The 27,831-nt window shown below is 33.5% G+C and overlaps 2 protein-coding genes across 2 annotated transcripts in view; both read right to left on the reverse strand.

Moving 5' to 3' along the window:
- The window catches only part of LOC142228544 (tRNA dimethylallyltransferase), a 591,910-nt gene that overhangs the window by 379,905 nt on the left and 184,174 nt on the right, over positions 1–27,831 (reverse strand). The gene's annotated exons all lie outside the window — the stretch shown is intronic.
- On the reverse strand, positions 11,416–21,250 carry LOC142228545 (uncharacterized). Its single transcript, XM_075299001.1, has 2 exons — positions 21,084–21,250; positions 11,416–12,144 (listed from the first exon to the last, which is right to left on the reverse strand). Exons 1-2 carry the CDS (start codon positions 21,152–21,154, stop codon positions 11,727–11,729), a joined length of 489 nt encoding a protein of 162 aa, XP_075155116.1. The 5' UTR covers positions 21,155–21,250; the 3' UTR covers positions 11,416–11,726.

Below are 27,831 nucleotides of genomic sequence, written 5' to 3' on the forward strand. Positions count from 1 at the left end.
TTTACAGCTTATGAAAAGTATTAACTTCAAGTTGGGTGTCTCCCAAGAATTTTATAAAGATTTATTTAAACCAGCTGTTTGGCCGTCTAATGTGAAAGTGCGTCCATTTCATAATTTTCTAAAAGGCCCTCAGAACCAAGAGCTAACGTAAATGATACTAGCGCTCATCGTTCAATTTCTTTTTATTATCAAAATTTGTTCGGTATGAGAACAAAATCATCTAGTGTATTTATGCAAACTTCTCAGATGGATTTCGACGTTTTTGTGTTTGTTGAGACCTGGCTAAATGGAGACTTCTATGATGGCGAATTTTTTTAATACGGATATATATAATGTCTTTCGAAAAGATCGTGATTCTTTTAAAATTGGACTTTCCCGTGGGGGAGGTGTATTAATAGCTGTTAACAGAAATTTAAAGCCTATGTTAGTACAACTGCCCAATAGTGACTCACTCTTGGACCAACTGTGTGTTCGGATTACTGGTAGTGCTGGTTTCTTGTTCATATTTGCATCATATATTCCACCCAATAGTAAGGTTGATCTTTACAATGCCCATGTACAAAATATTATTGAATTATGTCCGCAAAATGATGTTGATGCATGTATTATTCTAGGCGATTTTAATTTAAATAATTTAATTTGGTCGAATAGCAATTTTTGTAACTACTTGTATGCAAATAATGTCAACAAAGAATATGAAATCAATTTTATTGATGCGCTTTCGGGTTTGGATTTAGTTCAAATTAATTCATATGCAAATGATTTGAATAGGTTTTTAGATCTTATTTTTATTTCTAAAAATTTGAATTTTTTAATTGATAAATACTCATATCCAATAAGTTCTCCAGGATTGCATCATGTGACATTAAGCATTAAATTAGAATTTTATTATTTTCCTAAAGCTAATGATGTTACTGATAAGTTGGATTTTAATCACTGTAATTTCGATTTACTTAATGAGCTCATTTCTCGTATTAGTTGGATTGATTTATTTTATGGTAAATCTCTTCAAGATTGCTTTAATATTTTCGTTCAGCATATAAATAGTATTTGTTTTGCGAATATTCCACGCTTAAGGCCCAAGGTATACAAACTACCTTGGTATACACAAGGTTTAAAGAAATTAAAAAACAAAAGAAATAAATATCATAAAATGTATAGGAATAATAATTCTGCCGAAAACAAACGAATGTATGAACATTTTTCAAGAGAATTTTCTCATCTAAATAAATTTCTTTATAAGCAGTATGTGCTTAGCTTTGAAAGAAGAATATGTGATAATCCTAAGTCTTTTTGGAATTATATTAATTCTAAGAAAAGTTCTAGTGATTACCCTTCTGTAATGTTTCTTGGTGATAAGAGAGCTGTGACTCCCAAAGACCAAGTAGATTTGTTTGCTGACTATTTTTTCTCCAATTTTCAGTGTATTAATGATGGAATTGATGAGAGTGTTTTAAATAGTGTAAACCATATTATCGATTGGGGTCATTTAGCTATATGTGAGAGCGATGTAATATCTGGTTTGTCTGATCTTTCTGAGAATACTAAGCCCGATAATGATGGCCTTTGTAGCCTACTGCTAAAGAAATGTAGTATGTCTGTTTGTCAGCCATTGGCTTACATTTTTAACTTGTCACTTAAATTAGGTAAATTTTTAGATTGCTGGAAATACTCGTCCATTACTCCAATTCAAAAATCTGGCTCGAAGAGCGATATTAGCAATTATAGACCGATTTCTAAACTCTCAAATGTTTCAAAATTGTTTGAACATATTGTTTACAAATATTTTTTTGCGACTGTTGTTCCTTTTTTATCGGAAACGCAGCATGGTTTTATTAAAAAACGTTCAACTGTAACCAATCTTTTGAGTTTTACAAATTATTGTATTTCAAAATTCGAAAAGGGGTGGCAAGTTGACACCATCTATTTCGATCTTTCTAAGGCTTTTGACCGAGTGTCTCATTCCATTATTTTGCTAAAATTGTTTAAGATGGGGTTACATTCAAGCATTCTTAATTGGTTTGATTCATACCTTAAGAACAGAAGTTGTTATGTTTCTATTGGGAATTTTCATTCTAAGCCTTATTATGCTCCCTCTGGTGTTCCCCAGGGTAGTGTTTTGGGCCCACTTCTTTTTGTTTTATTCATTGATGATATCAGTTCTTGTTTTCGTTTTGGAAATGTTCTTTTGTATGCGGACGATTTGAAGGTTTTTTCGGCCATTAATTGCAGTAATCACATATCTCAACTTCAGGACGATATTAATCGCCTATATAGTTGGTGTGAAATGAATCGCTTGAAACTGAATATTAGAAAATGCTCGTACATTCGTTTTTCTAGGCGTCTATTGACCATTGAATCAGAGTATAGTATTAATAACATTTTATTACGCAGAGTTGAAAGTACTTTGGACTTGGGAGTGGTTTTTGATTCGAAGTTCACGTTTAACTTGCACATTGATTACATTGTTCCTAAGTCATATTCTCTCTTAGCTTTCGTTATGAGAAATGCTAAAGATTTCACAAATCCGTACACACTGAAATTGCTATATATTTCTTTTGTTCGGTCTAGGCTTGAATATGCTTCCATGGTTTGGAATCCTTTCTATTCGGTTCATGTTAACCGCATTGAAAGAATTCAAAAGAAATTTTTGAAGGCTTGTCTTGCTTCTCTTAATTTTCAATCACCTTTACCTTCATATGAATCTCGGTGCAAACTTATTCATCTAGATACATTGGTCAATAATCGGTCTCGTTGTTCTGTTTTATTTATATTTAAGCTAGTGTCTGGTTTAATAGATTCTTCTTTTCTTTTAAGTCTTATAAAATTTAAGGTACCTATTCATATTCTTAGATATGAGGAAACTTTTTATATCCCTACTCATACTACAAACTATTCCAGAAATGAGCCCATTACGCGTTCGCTTTTTGAATATAATGCTGTAAATGCTAAACTTAATTTAGACTTATCAATGTCTTTGAAAAAATTTAATGAAGTACTAGAATCTTACTACTTTTAGTTTACGAGCTAGTCTGTAAGGATTTTTGTATATCCATAGACTTAAATAAATAAATAAATAAATAAATAAAATGTTGACACAATTTTCTATAGAAATAAAATTTTGACCAAATTTTTCAACAAATATAAAATTTTGACAAAATTCTCTATAGAAAAAACATTTTGTCAAAACTTGCTATAAAAATAAAATTTTGAAAAAATTTTCTATAGAAATACAATTTTGACCAAATTTTGCAACAGAAATAAAATTTTGACAACATTTTCTATAGAAATAAATTTTTGACAAAATTTTCTTTAGAAATAAATTTTTGGCACAATTTTCTACAGAATAAAATATACAAAATTTCCTCTAAAAATAAGATTTTTACAAATTTTTTTATAGAAATAAAATTTTGACAAAATTTTCTATAGGAATAAAATTTTTATAAAATTTTCTATAGAAATAAAATTGACAAAATTTTCTATAGAAATAAAAGTTTGACAAAAGTTCTATAGAAAAAAAGTGACAACATTTTCTATAGGAATAAAATTTAACATAATTTTCTATAGAAATAAAATTTTTACTATAGAAATAAAATTTTGATAAAATTTTCTATAGAAATAAAATTTTGACAAAATTTTCTATAGAAATAAAATTTTGACAAACTTTTCTATAGAAATAAAATTTTGACAAAATTTTCTATCGAAATAAAATTTTGACAAACTTTTCTATAGAAATAAAATTTTGACAAAATTTTCTATAGAAATAAAATTTTGGCAAACTTTTCTATAGAAATAAAATTTTGACAAAATTTTCTATAAAAATAAATTTTTGACAAAATTTTCTATAGAATAAAATTTTGACCAAATTTCGCAACAGATATAAAATGTTGACAAAATTCTCTATAGAAACAACATTTCGTCAAAACTTTCTATAGAAATAACATTTTGACAAAATTTTCTGTAGAAATAAAGTTTTGACAAATTTTCTATAGAAATAAAATTTTGACCAAATTTTCTATAGAAATAAAATTTTGACCCAATGTTCTTTAGAAATAAAATTTTGACAAAATTTGCTATAGAAATAAAATTTTGACACAATATTCTATAAAAATAAAATTTTGGCCAAATTTTGCAACAGATATAAAATGTTGACAAAATTCTCTATAGAAACAACATTTCGTCAAAACTTTCTATAGAAATAACATTTTGACAAAATTTTCTGTAAAATAAAATTTTGCGAAAATTTTCTATAAAAATAATATTTTGACAAAATTTTCTATAGAAATAAAATTTTGACAAAATTATCGTTTGAAAAAAATTTTAACATAATTTTTTATGGAAATAAGAGTTTGACAAGACTATGTAAAGAAATAAAATTTTGACAAAATATTCCATAGAAAAACTCCATAGAAAAAAATTTTCTATAGAAATAAAATTTTGACGCAATGTTCTATAGAAATAAAATTTTGACAAAATTTGCTATAGAAATAAAATTTTGACACAATTTTCTATAAAAATAAAATTTTGACCAAATTTTGCAACAGATATAAAATGTTGACAAAATTCTCTATAGAAACAACATTTCGTCAAAACTTTCTATAGAAATAACATTTTAACAAAATTTTCTATAAATATAATATTTTGACAAAATTTTCTATAGAAATAAAATTTTGACAAAATTATCGTTTGAAAAAAATTTTAACATAATTTTCTATAGAAATAAGAGTTTGACAAGAGTATGTAAAGAAATAAAATTTTGACAAAATATTCCATAGAAAAACTCCATTGAAAAAAATTTTCTATAGAAATAAAATTTTGGGAAAATTTTCTATAGAAATAAAATATTGACCAAATTTTGTATAGAAATAAAATTTTGACAAAATTTAACTTCCCCAGAATTATCGGTTTCGAGCGGATCCTAAGTAATAAAATTTGAAGTTGAAAGATCTACCACTGCACTATGCAAATTTTATAAATCACTTAGTCAAAGAAATCTCGTTTATCTACAATGAAATATGAAATTTCATAGAGAAAAAATCTTAAACTTAAAATCTTAAACAGTGCAAATATAGACTATGAGCCACATTTAATAATGTTAAGATAATTGTTTTCCTTATGTAGAAAATTAAATTTCACAATTTCATACAACTAATGTACATATGATTCATATAAAAATGAAGTAGATTTTCTAAATTTAAAACTATATATTTTCACCCCCATTTTACTAAAGAAAATGTCTAACATAATAGTGGTCATATCAAGGAATGCATAAAGTGGTTGAAGAGATTGTTTTTTGACAAAAGACAACTATCGAATTTCAAACACATTGGCCACCAACATCTCAATAATCCTAGATCCAAATGTGTCACCAATTTAGACATAATAATGTCCCCATTATCTATTTGCCGATAAGGGCTTTTAGACATGTTTCGTTCAGACATCATAATTCGGCCAAGACGATGCTCTTAAATTGTGGCCAAAAGTTTTTAGGTCATCCTTGACGCACATCTATCTATAATAAATGGTCATTTAAGATGCCTCAGTGGTCCATTAGTGGAAGAATAGGCCAAAGTGAATATGGTCGTCAGTATCTAAATGGCAAATTCTAGACATAACAAAATATACAAGAATAAATAGGCCGATGAGAATTTGCGTTGTTGTCTTTGGATGAAAATACAAAAATGTATCATCTACTAGAGTGTACAATTCGAACAGGTGTTGGATAATTGAAGTAAACGTGTTGTTTTCAAACTCGATGATGGACTGACCGAATCAATGATAATTTCTATCAGCAACTGTTATATCTATAAAATTTTGCAAAGAATTTAAATCAAATAAATTTAATTAATTTCTAGCCTTTAGGACCAGTAACTATCTGGGTCAAATTGCACCCCACAGGTCATGCAAGGGATAGAAAACGACCGCCCGGTACATAACTCGTCATCTACAACAGTTATTTAAAAGAAGGCGTATTCCTTAATTCATCCATTGAAAAGAAAGTTTACCAAGTCCCAAAGATTTTGATATTACTTGGTTATGGGTGATTCCGAGCCAGTGAAGAATTATACTACGGATAAATTTAAGACGCAATTCACTTTTAAAAATTTGTTCTTAGTACTAGATACTAGAAAACAAATCTTATTTCATTAGTATTTCTGTCTGTTTCCGTTATGCATTATAAAAAGCCCTTTATAAGCGCATTAACCAACACTTAAAATTCAACCTCGCTATCGAAACAAAATGTCAGCGAATTTAAAGATAATTTCATTTATTTTGACGGATTTTTCGGAATTATTAAAGCCAAGTTTACTTTAGGCAAACAACTTTTTTTTCATGTAACTCTACTCATTTTTACGTCGAATTTACCTTATTTTTTGTATTATTGTCATATTTGGATTAGGCCTTGTGATCATCTTTTTCTTCAATTTCGACAAAACTTTCTATAGAAATAAAATGTTATTAAAATTTTCTATAGAAATAAAATTTTGACAAAATTTTCTATAGAAATCAAATTTTGACAAAATTTTCTATAGAAATAAAATGTTAATAAAATCTTCTATAGAAATAAAATTTTGACAAAATTTTTTATAGAAATAAAATTCTGACAAAATTTTCTATAGATATAAAATTTTGACATTTTCTATAGAAAAAAAATTTTTACAAAATTTTTTATAGAAATAAAATTCAGACAAATTTTTTTATAAAAATAAAATTCTGACAAAATTTTCTATAGAAATACAATTTTGAAAAAACTTTCTATAGAAATAAAATTTTGACAAAATTTTCTATAGAAATAAAATGTTAATAAAATTTTCTATAGAAATAAAATGTTAATAAAATTTTCTATAGAAACAAATATCTGACAAAATATTATATAGAAATACAATTTTGACAAAATATTCTATAGAAATACAATTTTGACAAAATGTTCCATAGAAATAAAATTTTGACAAAATTTTCTATAGAAATAAAATTTTGACATAATTTTTTATAGAAATACAATTTTGACTAAATCTTCTATAGAAATAAAATTTTTACTAAATTTTGTATAGAAATAACATTTTGACAACATTTTCTATAGAAATAAAATTTTGACAAAATTTTCCATAGAAAAAAATTTTGGCAAAACTTTCTATAAAAAAAAATTTTGGAGAAAATTTTCTGTAGAAATAAAACTTTGACAACCTTTTTTTTTATAGAAATAAAATTTTGACAAAATTTTTCTATAGAAATAAAATTTTGACAAAATTTTTTATAGAATTAAATTTTTGACAAAATTTTCTATAGAAATACAATTTTGACAAAATGTTCCATAGAAATAAAAATTTGACACAAATTCCTATGGAAATAAAATTTTAACAAAATTTTCTATAGAAATAAAATTTTGACAAAATTTTTTACAGAAATAAAATTTTGACCAAATTTTGTATAGAAATAAAATTTTGACAACCTTTTCTATAGAAATAAAATTTTGACAAAATTTTCCATAGAAAAAAAAATTTTGACAAAACTTTCTATAGAAAAAAATTTTGAGAAAATTTTCTATAGAAATAAAATTTTGACAAAATTTTCCATAGATATAAAATTTTGACGAAATTTTTCTATAGAAATAAAATTTTGACAAAATTTTCTATAGAAATAAAATTCTGGCAAAATTTTCTATAGAAATAAAATTATGACAAAACTTTCTATAGAAAACTAACTTTGACAAAATTTTTTATAGAAATACAATTTTGACAAAATTTTCCATAGAAAGAAAATTTTGAGAAAATTGTCTATAGAAATAAAATTTTGACAAAATTTTTCTATAGAAATAAAATTTTGACAAAATTTTTGTATAGAAATAAAATTTTGACAAAATTTTCTATAGAAATAAAATTCTGACAAAATTTTCTATAGGAATACAATTTTGACAAAATTTTCTATAGAAATAAAATTTTGACAAAATTTTTCCATAGAAATAGAATTTTGACAAAATGTTCCATAGAAATAAAATTTTGACAAAACTTTCTATAGAAATAAAATTTTGACAAAATTTTCTATAAAAATAAAATTTAGACAAAATTTTCTATAGAAATAAAATTTTGACAAAATTTTTCTATAGAAATAAAATTTTGACAAAATTTTCTATAGAAATAAAATTTTGACAAAATTTTCTATAGAAATAAAATTATGACAAAATTTTTTATAGAAATAAAATTCTGACAAAATTTTCTGTAGAAATACAATTTTGACAAAATGTTCCATAGAATAAAATTTTGACAAAACTTTCTATAGAAATAAAATTTTGACAAAATTTTCTATAAAAATAAATGTTTGACAAAATTTTCTATAGAAATAAAATTTTGACAAAATTTTTCTATAGAAATAAAAATTTTCTATAGAAATAAAATTTTGACAAAATTTTTTATAGAAATAAAATTCTGACAAAATTTTCTATAGAAATACAATTTTGACAAAATTTTCTATAGAAATAAAATTTAGACCAAATTTTTTATAGAAATAAAAATCTGGCAAAATTGTCTATACAAGTAACTCTATAACATAAAAGTACCTTTTAGTTGGAGAGGAATTATTTGCAAACTCCACGAAAACATCAAGAATTCTACCATTCTACAAAACAGTAAAAAATTTACCATTTTTGGTAGAATTCTACGAACAGTGGCAACTAAATGCTTCTTTGCAGCCTAATGAAATTTTATATTTTTATACGCTAAACCATTTTTATACCCTAAACTTTGATCGGCCAAAAAATGTGCCTACCAGAAATATTAATTTTATTAAATATATACCGATCGACTCAGAAATATATACCGATCGACTCAGAATCACCTACTGAATCGATCTAGCGCTTGGTGTCCGTCCGTCCGTCTGGCTGTCCGCCTGTGCATGTATATGTTGTTCGAGTTTTTATTATAATAATCAATAATGGGTTTGGTTTCCACTATAGATCTCTAGATTAAAATTTTTAGCTTTTCTAAAACCTGTCATTTGGACCAATGAGAATTCGTTCAAACTCATACAAACTTGTATAGATCTTAATGGGGAATGTTTTGAAAACCAATAATCCCGAAATATAAAAGCCAACCCTCGGACTAGTGTGTCAGTCTCCCCATTATCTTCTGTTAATTTGATTATAGACCATTTGATTGCTGATACCTAACATATATATACATATATGTTCTGTCAATAAAATGTAATTTATTTGGTTAGTTATCAGTTGGAGCTGTCATCCAAATTTAATGACATATCCAAAATAATTTCTCACACCCAAAAAAGGTTTATGCCAATCACAAACACTTACCAAATGTCATCAACGCAATTGGCATACAAAATATTTCGTATTTCCTTTTATTAGTTTTAAATTTGAATGCAATTCACTTAATTTAATGCATAAATTTGGTAGCTTTCAAAATATCGAAGGAGTGAATCATTCGAAAGCCTTACACAGAAAGAAGAGTTTTCTGTTCTGGGGATCAAAATTGTAGGCAAACGAAGTTTTCTTTTTTTGTTTAGAACAAGTATATACGGCCTAAAGTTCGGCCAGGCCGAATCTTATGTACCCTCCACCATGGATTGCGTAGAACCTTCTACTAAAGACGGTCATCCACAATAAAATTGCTTGGGTTGCGGCCGATGGCAAGACATCTTAAAACTTCTTAACATCATCTTCTAAATTGTAAGTTAGTCCATGCGTAATATATATTAGACAAAAGAAAGGTCGATTAAATACGCATATATTCAGTTCTTGACCGGTACATAAAAGGAAGAAATAATTACGAACCGATATGAGCTTTTGTGCGCTAATTAAAGGGTGATACGGTCAAAATTTGGTCAATATAAACTTGACGTATTTCTTTCAATTTTGCATCTAAAAAACCTGAACACCCCTCATTTTGAAGGAGTGTGTGTGTAGAATGTTGCTCCTATTTTGATTTTGGAATTCACTCTTCAGTTGTCAAAATGCCGTCCAAGCAAGAAGAGCAGCGTATCAAAATTTTGCTCGCGCATCGCGAAAATCCGAGCTACTCGCACGCAAAGCTGGCAAAATCGCTAAAAGTTGCCAAATCAACCGTTACAAATGTAATTAAAGTGTTTGGGGAACGTTTGTCAACAGCCAGGAAGTCTGGATCGGGGGGAAATCGAAAACCGGAAGCCGCTGAGACGACAAAGAGAGTTGCCGGTAGTTTCAAGCGAAACCCTAACCTCTCTCTCCGAGATGCCGCACATAAGCTGGGTGTATCGTCTACAACCGTGCATCGAGCCAAAAAACGAGCCGGACTATCGACTTACAAGAAGGTAGTGACTCCAAATCGCGATGATAAACAAAATACGACGGCCAAAGCGCGATCACGGAGGATGTACACGACGATGCTGACGAAGTTTGACTGCGTGGTAATGGACGACGAAACCTACGTCAAAGCCGACTACAAACAGCTTCCTGGACAGGAGTTTTATACGGCAAAAGGAAGGGGAAAGGTAGCAGATATTTTCAAGCACATAAAACTTTCAAAGTTCGCAAAGAAATATCTGGTTTGGCAAGCCATCTGTACCTGTGGCAAAAGCAGCATTTTCATAGCTTCCGGGACTGTCAACCAAGAAATTTACGTGAAAGAGTGTTTGAATAAACGTCTGCTGCCTTTCCTGAAGAAACACGGTTGTTCCGCACTGTTTTGGCCGGATTTGGCATCTTGCCATTACGGTAAAAAGGCCATGGAGTGGTACGCCGCCAACAACGTGAAGGTGGTTCCCAAGGACAAGAACCCTCCCAACACGCCAGAGCTCTGCCCAATTGAGAAATACTGGGCTATTGTCAAGCGGAACCTAAAGAAGACCAAAAAACTGCTAAGGACGAGCAGCAGTTCAAGGCAAACTGGCTTTCTGCGGCGAAGAAGGTGGACAAGGTGGCTGTACAAAATCTGATGGCAGGTGTCAAGCGTGAGGCCCGGCAATTCGGATTTGGAAAAGCGAAAGCCTAACTGAATATTTTTCCTGAATTTTATACTAATTGAACTTGAAAAAGAAATTTAATTTGATTTTTTAAATAAACGATTTCACTGGTTTACACGCGTTTTCCCTTGACCAAATTTTGACCGTATCACCCTTTAGTTGTGTTAATTTTCTGTTCTTTATGTGAAATAAATATTTTTGTTACAAAAAATGTTTATGGTTGTTTAAAATGATAGGTTAAGGGGGGAATTAGCGACGATGATAGTGGGCAGAGTACAGAGTGGACACCAATTCCGAGTGTGGTTGTTGTGGACTGTATTATAGGTTTATGGGACAGCAGGTGGATGTTTCCCTTTACACTAGGAGAAATGGACGTCAATCAGTGGTCATAATTTCTCAGAGCATGAGAAATTATGACATCACATACACAGAAAACCAAGAGGTAAGAAAAAAAAAGACACAAAGTCGAGGGTTACAAATGAGGATTTTGGTTTTATTAGGGAGTTAGAGAATGCTCACCGTTTGGGTTATCAAAAAGAATAGAATCATTGTATGTTGTTAATCTTAACAAGAAACCTACATACATATATGTTGTCTATGAGTGTTCATTCACAATAGTTTAAGTAATTGGTAATTTCGATAAGTTTAAACTTCATAGATACATTAACAATTCACCATAATTCATAATAAATTCAGTTAATTCAAGATATTTAACGGAAATGTATATAAGTGTATATAAGTCTAAACGCAAGGTTAGACATGCTGCCACCTCGAACTTATTCCGACGAGGAACATAAAACCGATGCTAAGGCACGAATAGCCTCAGAAAGAATCTTTTGGTTTGGTGAGGTTTCCTGTGACCCATTGGTGTTGGTTCTGGATGTGATGGCGTTGTTGCTTCGCTGCTCATTGGTGTTGTTGGTTGCTGATTTAGATTTTCGTTGTTGATAATTTGGATGCAAAAGGGTGTTGTGCGGTCTTCCACATTTTCTACACATATTTTCTGACCGACAATCACGAAAACGGTGGCTTCTGGCAAGGCAATTTACGCAGTAAACTTCTCGCAGTACCAAAATATTGCGTTGTTTGGGAGTCATCTTCAAGAACTTCGGGCACACTTTCAATGAGTGGAATTTGTTACACAGTTTGCACTTGTAAAAGTTTGGAGACCTCCGGTTGCTAGATATTGACGATCTGAAAGTATGAGATGTTGTTAGCTTGTGCAAATGTTAGTGTAATGAGTAGTATGTTCATGGCATTTGGAGTTAGTTATTATTTGTGTGAGTGTCATCGGTAGTATTTGAGAAGGGCAAATAGCATAGCTTCGCTATGGGTCTTGTTATAGTTCCATTTTCAGTACGTACATCAGCTACTCGAACTTTACTGTCCGAACCAGAATAAGTTTTTACGATACGGCCCAAAAGCCATTCGTAAGGGGGGAGTAAATCATCAATAACAACTACTAAGTCGTTTATATTTAAATCAGGCAAGGGTGACTTCCACTTGTAACGTTTGTGCATTGCTTTTAGATAGTCTTCCCTCCATCGAATCGAAAACTGATGGTGGAGAGCTTTTAGTTTTGTCCATTTATTGATAAGAGACAACTTCGAAGACATTGGTTCAGGGAATGCTAGTAAGGGAGATCCTCTCAAAAAATGGCCTGGAGTTAAGGCGGTGAGATCGGATGGATCTTCGGTCATTGCTGAAATGGGACGGGAATTCAAAACTCCTTCTATTCGTGCTAGAAGAGTTGCAAACTGCTCGAATGTAAACCGGTGAGCGCCGGCGAGTTTCTTAAAATGGGTTTTGAAGCTTTTTACGGCTGCTTCCCATAAGCCGCCCATATGAGGTGCATGGGGTGGTATAAATTTCCACTCGAAGCCCTGTATTGCGTATTTTTGAGATATGTTGCTAGAGGCTGTTTTAAGAAAGTGTGCGAATTCTCGCAGCAGAGTTCTACTGGCTCCCACAAAATTGCGACCGTTGTCCGAGAATATCCTGCAAGGGAGCCCTCGCCTCCCCACAAATCGAGCAAATGCAGCCTCGAAGGCTGCTGACGACAAGTCGGAACATACTTCTAGGTGTATGGCTTTGGTGCTAAAGCACACAAAAACACATACATAGCCTTTAATTAATGGGGACTTTCTTAGAGACGAACTTTTGAGCTCAAATGGCCCTGCAAAATCAATTCCAGTAACGTGAAATGGTGGGGAAAAGTTGCAACGGTCCGGTGGTAATGGAGCCATAATCTGAGAACTGTGTTTATGCTTATAAATTAAGCAAGTTTTACACCTGTGAATCACTGCTTTTACACGGGGTTTTAATCGAGAAATGTAATATTCAGTCTGAACAAATCTGCACATCTGATTGCATTCTCCATGAGCCAAAAATGTGTGTAAGTGTAATAAGTAAATGCGACAAAAATGAGAATTGCCAGGAAGTATTATGGGATAACGTTCCTTATATGGCAAAGACGAGTTAATCAACCGACCATTCGCTCTGATTATGTTTTGGGAATCTAAGAATGGATTTAGAGTTGATAAACTGCTTTTGGGAGAAAGTGTTTTAGAGTTACACAATGCTTCATATTCAGTGTGGTAATATTGTTGTTGAGCTAGAGATATTAAACGAGTTTTTGCAAATTGAATCTCCGCTTGGGACAAATCAATAGACTGAACAACTTGATCGGTTTTATGCTGGGGGTGAGAATGCCGGTAAAATCGGAATACGTACGAAATAACACGTAGAGCTCTTGAATATGACGAAAACCGAGATACAACATCATTTTGTTGGGCAATTGATTGATGAGCTGTTACTATTTTAGGTGCTAATTCGGGAATTATTGGATTTCGAGTTGGCCATGTGGATTCTGGATTGGTTAACCATGATGGTCCATTCCACCAAAGTGAATTTGAAATGAGTTCACGTGGCCTTGAACCACGAGTACCAAGGTCGGCCGGGTTTTCGTGGGTAGATACGTATTTCCATTTTGCATTTGGGACGAGTTCATGTATCTGGGACGTGCGATTGGCTACGTATGTTTCCCAAGTGTATGGGGGTTTAGATAACCATCCCAGAACTATGGACGCATCTGACCAAAGAGTTATAGAAGTTATGTTACTGTCAAATGTTTGTGTAACATATTTTACGAGACTGGATAATAATAATGCACCATTTAATTCCAGTCTGGGCAATGAAACGGGTTTGAGAGGAGCAACTTTACTTTTCGCAATGAATAGATTCGAGAAGACAGTGGAGGTAGAGGTTTGAAATCTTAAATAGACGCATGCACAGTAAGCTCCTTTTGAAGCATCACAAAACCCATGTATTTGAACCTTGTCCGTAGGCATAAATTGGATCCATCGTGGTATTTCAATAATGCTAATTTGAGACAAATCGTACAACAATTCATTCCAGGCACGAAGGGAATCTGAAGATATTTCATCATCCCAGCCCGAGGTTTCCAGCCAGAGTTGTTGCATGAGCATTTTGGCCTTGATAATCACAGGAGTTATCCATCCCGCAGGGTCAAAGAGTTGAGCAACAAGAGAAAGCACTTGACGCTTTGTGCCAGAATTTTGAGGTTCGCAAGATATAGTAGTGTAAGAGAATTTGTCACTTAAAGCATTCCATTTTATTCCGAGGGTTTTCGTTGAGCTAGCCTCAGACAGACGCAATAAATTAAGATCATATAAATCTTCCGAAGGAATCCCAGTAAGCAATTCGGAATCATTTGCACTTATTTTCTTTAGGGGAAAGCCTGCAGAATTGAGAACCTTGACGAGCATTTTTCGAAGTTCAATTGTTTCTTCTATTGAGAAACCACCCCACAGAATATCATCAACATAAATCTCCCGTTTTAAGATATTAGAAACTTGAGGAAATTGTCTCTCAGTGTCATGAGCGAGTTGTAGTAAAGTGCGTATCGCGAGAAAAGGCGCACAGTTAATACCAAATGTTACCGTTTTAAGCTGGTAATCTTGAATTGGGCCTTTGGGATCTTTTTGGAATAAAATCCTTTGGTACGCTCTATCATCGGGATGTATCTTTATTTGTCGATACATTTTTTGAATGTCTCCACAGTAGACATATTTGTACTTTCTCCAATTGAGAATAGTAGAAATCAAATCGTTTTGGAGCGTGGGACCTGTGTAGAGCACATCATTAAGGGATAAGCCCGATTTGGATTTCCGGGAAGCATTGAATACAATTCTAACTTTTGTGGACTTATGCTCAGGACGTACTACAGCGTGATGCGGGAGGTAAAAAGAAAAAAATTTACCTTGGGAACATATTTCCCGAGAGGAAGTTTCTTCCATGTGGTCAAGCGATAAATATTCATGCAATACAGAATTGTATTGGTCTTGAAGCTGGGGATCTTTAGATAAATTTCGTTCCATCCGAGCGTATTGTCCAAGAGAAATGAATCTCGACGAACCCAGAGAAATTGTTTCGGGAAACTCTTTCTTAAACGGGAGCCTTACAACGTATCGACCATCAATGTCACGAGTTGTTGTTTTGGCATAAAGTTCCTCGCAAAACTTATCAGCATCCGAAATTTCGGGAACCGAAGGGACTTCTTCAATTTCCCAGAATTTTCGAAGTATATCAGAGAGTACATCAGATTCGCATGAGACTACTTTGGTAGTAAAAGCCTCGATGGTTTCAGTTGGTATTGGGCCACTGAGAACCCATCCGAAGATGGTGTTATATGCCGAAGCAAACCCGCAAACATTTTTCCTAATACCATCCAGATTGATGAAGCGCTCAGAGTCATTTCCAAGTATAAGATCAATATTGGATGAGACATTGAAATTGGGATCTGCTAAATCGAGTTTGAATAGGTCGGGACAATTAGGCTTATCGAAGGAGATAGCAGGTAATCTTCTCGTAACCTTTGATAGGACAATAGCGCTAACAGAAAAACGAACCTTATGTTTTTGAGCGAAGAGAACAATATCGCACTCCTTGTCAGAAAACTGTGTCATCCCTCCAATTCCACCGATTTCGAAACGCGACTTACGATATGGGATTTGTAACAAATTGCGAATTTTTTCAGACAAAAACGTTCTTTGGGAGCCTGGATCAATTAATGCTCTCACAGTGTAAAGTTCGTTTTTGTGCTCAATATGGACTAATGCCGTTCTAAGTAAAACAGTATCGGTATTTTGCGAGAAATTTGCCTCAACTCGAGTGCAACTTTCTTTAGAAGTAGAAGGAACAGATGGATCGGTTTGATATATAGAATCGTTTCGCTCGGGTTGATATTTGGAATTGTTTCGTTTCATTTCATCACCACCAGATATGGCATTTTGAGAATCATTCTTATCGGTTTGATTGGGATTTAAATGTAGAAGCGAATGATGTCGCTTTTTACATGAGAGACAAACGTGTCTACTTTTACATTTCAATTTTGAATGCGACGGAGACAGGCAGTTGTTGCATAGTTTCTTCTTAAAAACAAAATCAACACGCTCTTGGGGAGAAAATTTACGAAAATCGGGACAGATGCGAATGTTGTGATCCAAGCTGCACAATGGGCAGGAATGATTTAAATTCTCTTGAGATGCGTATGCGTGTATTTTGTTACTACTTTCGGTAGAAGTTTTTGGTAATTGAAAACTTTGAACTTGTGAATTTCTAAAATTGGATATTCTTTCTACAACCTCGAATCGGTTGACTAAGAACTCATCCATTTGGGACCAACTCGGTAGTTCACGGTGAGATTTGAGAGACTGCTCCCATTGAGAAATCGTTTCATTAGGAAGTTTTGTAGAAACTAGGTATATCAGTACCGGATCCCAAGTTTCAACTTTAACTTGCAAGGAACTTAATGTACTGAGGCAGTCTTTTACAGTCGAATGAATTCTTTGAAGTGATTCACTGTTTTCCGTTGTTGCTACGGGAATATTAAACAATATTTTCAGTTGGTTATCTACCAAAACTCGCTTGTTTTCGTAACGCGTTTTCAACGCAGTCCATGCCAAGTTGAAATTTTCATCGCACAAAGCGTATCTTTTTACTATGGCACCTGCGCTTCCTTTAGTTTTATTTCGCAAATGATAAAGTTTCTGAGCTGGTGTCAATTTTGGGTGATTGATATATACGGCCGTGAACATGTCACGAAAGGATGGCCAATCTTCATAACTTCCCTTAAATACCTCTGTGTCGCATGGAGGAACCTTTATGCACACTTCAGAGTTGTTAAGGGGTTGCGGTTCTGAGAGTCTATCAGAAAAAGAGGATAATCGAGTTGTCCTACGTGGTGCTGTATTCACCGACATTCGCAGGATGTCTAGAATTCGGGCTCGAGTTTCGTAATAGGATTCTGAGCAAATACTAAAATTTAATTTCGCATTTTGTTTCACTTCATTAGAGACATTTGATTCAGGAGATATCATCAAGGTTTCATATTCAACTTGAACCTTTTGCCATCGGTCTCCTAAATCTTCCAACTTGACCTCTAGAATAGTATTTGTTTGATCCCCAATTTCAGAACTCTCAAAATCTGAGCAAAAGTCTGTGAGTTGATTGCAAATGAATGCGAATTTTTCGTACATGGGAGACTGTTTGAGAGTGCTTTGAGGATTGTGAGAGTCTGTTGGATTAGACATATTGAAACAAAAAATCACGAATAGATTCAACAACAGTGACTGTGATTTTCACCGTGAAAAACGCGCCAATGACGATTGATCGTTCGTTCGAAATAAAAAAGTTAGTGGAAAAGCGGATGAGAAAATCGTATAGTAGTTATACGTTGTAATTTATCGAATTAAGTTTAACAATTGTGAGTAGCAAAATATTTTAATAGATTTGCGAGAAATTCCCAAATGAAAGGAATAACGTATAGAATTAAAATAGTTTCTAGTTATTTATAACCATTAAAAAAAGTCAGAAATTCACCAAGTGTATCAGATGACAATTACGAGAGTTATTGCCGCTTAGACCATTCACAACGAGTGTAAGTTTGCTATTCTTTAGCTAAAAGAATAGTTGTTGATAGAAATGTGTAGTTTTGATTATATGTAAATTAGATGTAAATTTCGAATGTAAAGGGGATTGGAAATATTTGGTGCTATACCAGTAGAAATATATAGCAGTAAAGTTAAATGAAAACCCAAAAAAATCCCTTTTGTTTGAAAACAGTAATTGTTATATACCAGTTATCAGCATATAACTCAGAGGCAAATTTTAAGCCCGAATTTTAGAGTTTGGAAGCTATATTTGTTTGAACCACATGCCGTGGGCAATTAATTTCTTCCTTTTGTTGAATTATTCGAAAAAATAAGAAAGCGGTATGTAATTAAACTAATTGTCACTGGGAAAATTGTAGATAATTTCCAAGCAACGCTTTGGTTGACGTCAGAGAACTTTCCTTTTCTCACAAGTACGGTAGTTTTCGCACCAGAATTAAATTGAATTAAATTCCACAGAAAAAGAGAAAATTATCCACTTTATTCCTAGTATTAAGTTCGTTTGCGAAGTCAGAATATCACTTTGAATCGGGTACCAAACATAGGGTCTTTAACGTTTACTGGGAAATAATATGCGCATATACTATTTCGTGTGAAAATTTAAAACCTTTGAACTTAGTACTAGGCTTACGGGATCAGCCAGAAATTTGTTACATAAACACATATGATTCCACAATTAAATAAATCCGCGTTAGGGATCAGCCAAAAATTTTAAAGACCAGTGCAAAATGATTTTACAAATCAACACACAGTTTGGTCTTTCACTAATATATCCACGTTAGGGATTTTTTTTTAATAATGGATATAGAAATAAAATGTTCAAATAGTGTAAGTGATATTGTTAGTAATATATTAGTGTTAAATTTATGGAATAATTATGTTGTTTCAATTTGAACTTTGATTTAGTATTTAATTGATATTTTTTATGGGTGTAAGTTCAGGCGCAAGCTATTCATCCAGTTTTTTATCCAATTATTACTTTCACGTAATTTACTTTGAATACCTTTGTTTTCGGGATGAACAGTTATTTATTTCGGTTTGTGTAAAAATAATTTTTTCCTGATATTTTCTTCCAGATTTTTTTCGTAAATGTTTTAAATAACGTAATTAGGAGACACTGTGCGTGTCTAGCTTTCCTTTTATTTTTAAAAAAATTTAACTGTTATTTGTTTTTTAAAAAAATCGTAATGGGGACACTGTACGTGTCTAAATTCCTTTTTCGTAGAATTTAAATTGTAAATCCTCAATAATCGTAGTTAGTTATATTCGAATTTTACATATTTCTCCACTGAATTTTATATTATATTTTAAATAACGCAGCTGGTAGACACTGTGCGTGTCTATATGGTATTCCTTAGAATTTGTAATTGCCAATATTTTTTTTTTAACGTAGTTAGAAGACACTGTGCGTGTCTAAATTCTTTGTTTTACAATTGTTGCTGCGAAACACTGTGACAGTATAAGAGTTTTCTTGAGTTGAGTTTTGTTGTTATTGCGTGAGTGAGAGCGGCTTGCTCTCTTTATCTCGTGCACAGTGGTTCAAAGAAAGCAATTAGGTGTGGGTTAGTTACTAGTAAATGTTATCTACATTTGTTAGCATATATTATGAACAAGTTTTACCTTCCATATTACTAGTTGTTTAGACCATTTTATTAATCCGACCCGAAATACCGATTGTCTTTTTTTTTTTTACCGCAGCAGCTTTATAGAATTTAATAATCTTTATAAATTTAGACAATTATACACGAAATGAAAATTTGAAATCGTGTGTTTGGTAATCACTAGAACACTTTGATGAAAAATTCTTGAAATTTGCCAAAATTTTGCTTTTTTATATATTTTTGTTTTTGCATTACCATTTGACTATTTTTATTTCCACAATTTTCGTTTTATTTTACATCTTTCGTTGTCATAACTTTTTCACTTTCACTTGCATCCACACTCTCTCCTTTTTCTACTTTTAAATGTCACTCTCTTTATTGTGACAAACTTTAGATGTAACAAGTATGAAAAAAAAATTAAGGTGAGAACGGAATGGAAATTTGAAGATAAATGAAGACGTGACACATAGAGCAACGAAAATTAAGGCCAAGAAAGAATATGAGATATGGCAAAATTGTTGTTATATGTACTTTGTATATTCCCAAGTTTTATAACGGTGATTTCGAAATGGGAGTAAGATAAATGAAAAAATATTTTTTTGGTATACAGAAAATAATTTTGCAAAATATTTTGTTGTTGCCAATTTTAACGGTAATATAGGAAAAAATTCTTGTTTTATATTTACCAAACACAATATGTGTATTTTTTATGGAGAATTCCAGATTTTTACAAGGCAATATTGTGATTTTATGGTTTCCAAAAATGGGAATTATGTACAATTTCAGATTTTAGAAATTTTGGAAGCCTTTTTTAGACAAACTATTATATGGTTTTCTCGTTTTTTTTTGTATTGGCACTTTTGATATTTACAATATTATGCAAACGACCTGTGATATAGGCTTAAGAACCAAATTGAGTTTTAGAACCTGTTTTAACGATAAATTTCCTTGAGTGTGTAATGGTAGAATTTGTAGAGATTTTAAAACATTGTAACTACGGATTTTAATGCATGTATAAATAACTTAATTTATTATTATCTTATGGTGAGGTTTTATGGCGTTTTAAGCAACCTTTTTCGCGGTTTCTTAAAAAATTTCCCAGTAGTTATAGCGCAGATTTTATGTAGTTTTATGTAGTATTTTGGAAAATTGTATAGTTCTATAGAAGTTTTATGTAGTTTTAGCACATTTTTTTATAGATTTACAGCGAATTTTATGTAGTTTTAGCAAATTTTTCATAGGTTTACAGCGAATTTTATGTAGTTTTAGCAGGTTTACCATAATTTTTATAGTTTTAGCAAAATTTTTATACTTTTTACAGTCTTAAAGCAGTTTTTTGTAGTTTTAGAGCAAAATTTTAGGAATTTTTTTATAGTTTTTTAACACAAACTAATTTTAACTAACGGTCAGCGAAATTAACCACGACATTTTTATAATACACGAAATTACCTTTTTTTCTCACACTTTTTTTTACACGATACACGTTTCCGATTAAATGCTTTGCGATCGACGTCTCAATTCGACTAATGTGGAAGGTTTTGTTCTAATTATCATTTACCTTCTATCCTCTTTGTTAGTGTTTGATGATGCTCTCCGTTCATTTGAGTATCCTCTCCTCGAGTGGACCATGTTTAAAATGATAGGTTAAGGGGGGAATTAGCGACGATGATAGTGGGCAGAGTACAGAGTGGACACCAATTCCGAGTGTGGTTGTTGTGGACTGTATTATAGGTTTATGGGACAGCAGGTGGATGTTTCCCTTTACACTAGGAGAAATGGACGTCAATCAGTGGTCATAATTTCTCAGAGCATGAGAAATTATGACATCACATACACAGAAAACCAAGAGGTAAGAAAAAAAAAGACACAAAGTCGAGGGTTACAAATGAGGATTTTGGTTTTATTAGGGAGTTAGAGAATGCTCACCGTTTGGGTTATCAAAAAGAATAGAATCATTGTATGTTGTTAATCTTAACAAGAAACCTACATACATATATGTTGTCTATGAGTGTTCATTCACAATAGTTTAAGTAATTGGTAATTTCGATAAGTTTAAACTTCATAGATACATTAACAATTCACCATAATTCATAATAAATTCAGTTAATTCAAGATATTTAACGGAAATGTATATAAGTGTATATAAGTCTAAACGCAAGGTTAGACAATGGTTTTAATATTATTAACATTGCAGATTTTTTGACGATTTTTAAAATGGAAGTGACGATTATGACGATTTTTTTTTGGAAAAAAGTGACTGCGCCCATCCTATGGTGGAGGGTATAAAAATAGAAAATAAAAAAAAAATTTTTTCTTTTGATAACTGGGGGCAATCGTTGCAATAAATAAATGAATTGTTTTTAATAAAATCGAGATTATTTGCTTTTAAATAAAATACTTTTTAACAAAGAGAAATTTCGTTTGTCTAAAATTTCGTTCCGTAGAAAAGTATTTTTTTGGGTATAAAAAGGCAGAATTGGAAACGGAGGCAAGAGATATGTGAAACTCTTAAGAAACAAAGAATTTTCGAAATCATATAGAATTTATAATTTCAAATAGGCAATATTAGATGGAGAAAATGCCTGGATCAGTGTCGTGGGCAGGGTTGGCCTGTCACAAACTGTGACTTTTGCGACATACATTTGCGACGGTATAATACGTATGTCGCAAAAGTCGTAAACCTACTGTAAAGAACCTAATTTTGAATAGAAGAAATCCTGAACATTTTTTAATTTAGTTTGACAGCATTCGCTGTGAGTTTCTGCAGAAATTTGTGAAAGTTTTCCCACGGTCAAGCCTATTTTCTTAGGTGGTATCGAAACTCCCGTTGGTGAGTGTGCAAAATACCTTGGGCTTATATTGGACAGGAGACTGAACTTAAAGCTAAGTAAGGACGAGAAAATCCACGGTTACCCTGTACTCGTGCAAAAGCCAATAGGGAAAATGTGGGGACTGAAACCGAAAATTGTGAACATTCCTAAGAATTGAAACTTTTTCGCACATACAATCGTCTTGCATATCATCGAATTCGCTGCCTAGCTGACGCGACTAAAGTATTTTGAGTTTGCGACTTTTGTTACTTTTTCTACATTTACGACGTGTATGTGACGTTTACGACTTTGCGACAGTCGCAAACCTAAAAAAGTTTCATATAGACCATCTCTGGTCGTGGGAAAGAGGGAAGGATCCTTACCTGAAAATATATAAGTGTTTAAAGTTGCCATGGTATAGAAAGTTTTAGGTTTACATATAAGTGTCTAAATCCGGTGATGCAGAGTAAGCCCCTCACTCTGTTTTATGATCTACGCTCCTGTACGTTGCTAAGATCACTTGAAGGACATACCAAAACATCTTTTGCGATTTTTGTTTTTTTTTTTTTTTGTATTTGGCAACCATCAATGCTTTTGCTTATGGTTGGTGATGGCTCAGCAGCAATGCCATTGACACCTACCTCTTATTTTGGGCTACCAGAAATATCCAACAAATGCTAATGTCATCAAACTTTCAGAGACAACCGAGTAAACAAAATTGTATCTCCCTTCTCTTGTGACAATCATCACATTCAGACGCAAAAGACCAGACCGTTTCAAAGATGGTAGTCTTCTGCACGAATGCATTTGTTTGCCTGCGTACGTGTGTGTGTGTGTGTGCATGTTTGACAACAAACAAAGAACCAGTGAAACAAACAATTCAAAGACCCATGGTCACAATTAAGACATCTGCAGCAGCTGTCAAATTGACAGCGGATAAGCTGTCAAAAAGTTTTCTTTTCACTGTTTTTTTTTTCTTTTTTATTTGTAAATGCGATTGTGTTTTTTTTCGTGTGTGCTAAACATGGACAATTCGCCACTGACATTTGTTTTCATTTCAAGAAAAAGAAATCATCAAATTGCTTTATTTGGTAAATGCAAATATTGACCAGAACAAAGAAAAAAGAACTATGCGCATATGACACAGTAATTTAAAGTTGCAAACAATTATAATATCTCCAAATGAGCATATATCATTTCATTCAATAAAAATCGATTTGTATGAAATTATGAGAGTCCTATATGTAGGCCATACCAAAACATGGACCAATATCGACAATATTCGCTACACCTATTTTTGGTCCTAAAATATTTCCGCACTCAAAAAAACAGTTTACTAGAGATCCAAAGATTTGGTCCTTCCTTTAAGTATTTTGGTATTGATTCCTAGCCAATGATTTCACTTTTTATACCCTCCACCATAGGATGGGGTTATATTAACTTTGTCATTCCGTTTGTAACACATCGAAATATTTCTCTAAGACCCCATAGGTTAGGTTAGGTGGCAGCCCGATGTATCAGGCTCACTTAGACTATTCAGTCCATTGTGATACCACATTGGTGAACTTCTCTCTTATCACTGAGTGCTGCCCGATTCCATGTTAAGCTCAATGACAAGGGACCTCATTTTTATAGCCGAGTCCGAACGGCGTTCCACATTGCAGTGAAACCACTTAGAGAAGCTTTGAAACCCTCAGAAATGTCACCAGCATTACTGAGGTGACCCCATACAGTATATATATTCTGGGTCGTGGTGAAATTCTGAGTCGCTCTGAGCATGTCCGTCCGTCCGTCTGATGAAATCACGCTTACTTCCGAACGAAACAAGCTATCGACTAGAATCTTGGCAAAAGTAGTTGTTATTAATGTAGGTCGGATGGTATTGCAAATGGGCCATATTGGACCACTCTTACATATAGCCCCCATATAAACCGACCCCCAGATTTGGTTTTGGATCCTCTTGCAGGAGCAAATTTCATTCAAATTTTGTATTTAGTGTAAGTATACAGTCCCTAACAACCATGCAACAATTAGTTTATATCGGTCCATACTTATATATAGCCCCCACATAAACCGATCCCCAGATTTGTCCTCCGGAACCTCCTCGAGCAAAATTCATCCGATTCGGTTGAAATTTGGTACATTGTGCGAGTATATGGCTGCTAACAACCATGCCAATCCAGGTCCATATCGGTCTATAGTTATATATGTAGCCCTCAGATAAACCAATCCCACACAAAATTGATGCGTATCGGTTCATAATTGTATATAGCCCCATATAAAGTGACCCCCATATTTGAATTCTGAATCTCTAATTACTCACTCGGTTCGTAATTTTTTGTAGAGTTATCTATATATACCTTTTTTATGTCTACTATATAACAGGTTGGCTGATAAGTCCCCGGTCTAACAAAGAAAAACACATTTTTTGTCAAAATTCAAGAGCGATACAACGATTATAACGACCTTCCAATCCTTTGATACCATTTTGGTAGTACTCCTTCGGTTTTGCCTCAAAATAGGCCTCAGTTTCGGCGATCACGTCTTCATTGCAGCCAAATTTTTTCCCTGCAAACATCCTTTTGAGGTCTGAGAACAAGAAAAAGACGCCAGATCTGGAGAATACGATGGGTGGGGAAGCAATTCGAAGCCCAATTCATGAATTTTTGCCATCGTTCTCAATGACTTGTGGCACGGTGCGTTGTCTTGGTGGAACAACACTTTTTTCTTCTTCATATGGGACCGTTTTGCTGCGATTTCGACCTTCAAACGCTCCAATAATGCCATATAAAAGTCACTGTTGATAGTTTTTCCCTTCTCAAGATAATCGATAAAAATTATTCCATGCGCATCCCAAAAAACAGAGGCCATAACTTTGCCAGCGGACTTTTGAGTCTTTCCACGCTTCGGAGACGGTTCACCGGTCGCTGTCCACTTAGCAGACTGTCGATTGGATTCAGGAGTGTAGTGATGGAGCCATGTTTCATCCATTGTCACATATCCATCCATTGTCAAACACCGCTCAGAATCATCAACGCGTTGTTGTTTTTGGTCAAATGTGAGCTCGCGCGGCACAGAGCTTCCGCATATCCAAATATTGATGAATGATATGAGCAACACGTTCCTTTGATATCTTTAAGGCCTCTGCTATCTCGATCAACTACATTTTACGGTCATTCAAAATCATTTTGTGGATTTGTTTGATGTTTTCGTCGGTAACCACCTCTTTCGGGCGTCCACTGCGTTCACCGTCCTCCGTGCTCATTTCACCACGCTTGAATTTTGCATACCAATCAATTATTGTTGATTTCCCTGGGGCAGAGTCTGGAAACTCATTATCAAGCCAAGTTTTTGCTTCCACCGTATTTTTTCCCTTCAGAAAACAGTATTTTATCAAAACACGAAATTCCTTTTTTTTCCATTTTTTTCACAATAACAAACGTTGCTTCAAAAGACGCTCTATATCACAAACTAATTGACTTACAGACGTCAAATTTTGACACGAATCATTTGAAGGTTTGTACTATATAAAAATAATATGCATTTAATACTAGCGACGCCATCTATGTGTCAGGCCGGGGACTTATCAGCTAACCGTTATCAGACGAATCGGATGAAATTTGCGCCTCTAAGAAATTTTGCCTTCCAAGAGTCTCCCGAGGTTAAATCAGGGGATCGGTTTATATGGGGCTATATATAATTATAGACCGATATGAACTAGTTTTTGCACGGTTGTTAGAGACCATATACTTATATAACGTACACAATTTTAACCGAATTGGACGAAATGTGCTCCTCCAAGAGGCTCCGGAAGTCAAATCTGGGGGTTGGTTTATATGGGATCCGATTTGGAGTAATTTTTGCGTGGTTTTTAGAGACCATATACTAATATCACGTACAAAATTTTAACCGAATCGGACGAAATTTGCTCCTCCAAGAGGCTTTGGAGGTCAAATCTGGGGATCAGTTTATATGGGGGCTATATATAATGATGGACCGATATGGATAAATTTGTGTATGGTTGTTAGAGACCATATACTTATATAACGTACAAAATTTTAACCGAATCGAACGAATTGTGCTCCTCCAAAAGGCTCCGGAGGTCAAATCTGGCGATCAGCTTATATGGGGGCTATATATAATTATGGACCGATATGGATAAATTTTTGTTTGATTGTTAGTGGCCATATACTTACGCAACATAGAATATTTCAACCGGATCGGATAAAATTTGCTACTCCAAGAGGCTCCGAAAGCCGAATCGGGGGATCGGTTTATATGGGCGCTATATATAATTATGGACCAATTTTTGCTTGGTTGTTAGAAACCATATACTAATATAATGTACAAAATTTTAACCGAATCGAACGAAATTTGCTCCTCCAAGAGGCTCCGGAGGTCAAATCTGGGGATCAGCTTAACAGGTTGGCTGATAAGTCCCCGGTCTGACACATAGATGGCGTCGCTAGTATTAAATGCATATTATTTTTATATAGTACCAACCTTCAAATGATTCGTATCAAAATTTGACGTCTGTAAGTCAATAAGTTTGTGAGATAGAGCGTCTTTTGTGAAGCAACTTTTGTTATTGTGACAAAAAATGGAAAAAATGGAATTTCGTGTTTTGATAAAATACTGATTTCTGGAGGGGAAAAATACGGTGGAAGCAAAAACTTGCCTTGATAATGAGTTTCCTGACTCTGCCCCAGGGAAATCAACAATAATTGATTGGTATGCAAAATTCAAGCGTGGTGAAATGAGCACGGAGGACGGTGAACGCAGTGGCGGCCCGAAAGAGGTGGTTACCGACGAAAACATCAAACAAATCCACAAAATGATTTTGAATGACCGTAAAATGTAGTTGATCGAGATAGCAGAGGCCTTAAAGATATCAAAGGAACGTGTTGCTCATATCATTCGTCAACATTTGGATATGCGGAAGCTCTGTGCCGCGCGAGCTCACATTTGACCAAAAACAACAACGTGTTGATGATTCTGAGCGGTGTTTGACAATGGATGGATATGTGACAATGGATGAAACATGGCTCCATCACTACACTCCTGAGTCCAATCGACAGTCGGCTGAGTGGACAGCGACCAGTGAACCGTCTCCGAAGCGTGGAAAGACTCAAAAGTCCGCTGGCAAAGTAATGGCCTCTGTTTTTTGGGATGCGCATGCAATAATTTTTATCGATTATCTTGAGAAGGGACAAACCATCAACAGTTACTATTATATGGCGTCATTGGAGCGTTTGAAGGTCGAAATCGCGGCAAAACGGCCCCATATGAAGAAGAAAAAAGTGTTGTTCCACCAAGACAACGCACCGTGCCACAAGTCATTGAGAACGATGGCAAAAATTCATGAATTGGGCTTCGAATTGCTTCCCCACCCATCGTATTCTCCAGATCTGGCCCCAGCGACTTTTTCTTGTTCTCAGACCTCAAAAGGATGCTCGCAGGGAAAAAATTTGGCTGCAATGAAGAGGTGATCGCCGA

This window comes from Haematobia irritans, chromosome 3, assembly GCF_050003625.1.
Source record: "Haematobia irritans isolate KBUSLIRL chromosome 3, ASM5000362v1, whole genome shotgun sequence".
Lineage (NCBI taxonomy): Eukaryota > Metazoa > Arthropoda > Insecta > Diptera > Muscidae > Haematobia > Haematobia irritans.

Bases quoted from the DNA above. Each gene is read 5' to 3' on its own strand.
- LOC142228545 (XM_075299001.1), bottom strand. From the start codon at position 21,154: ATGGTCCACTCGAGGAGAGGATACTCAAATGAACGGAGAGCATCATCA. The intron at 12,145-21,083 runs GTAAATGATAAT...TCATACTTTCAG, and splicing joins ACTAACAAAGAGGATAGAAG to ATCGTCAATATCTAGCAACC.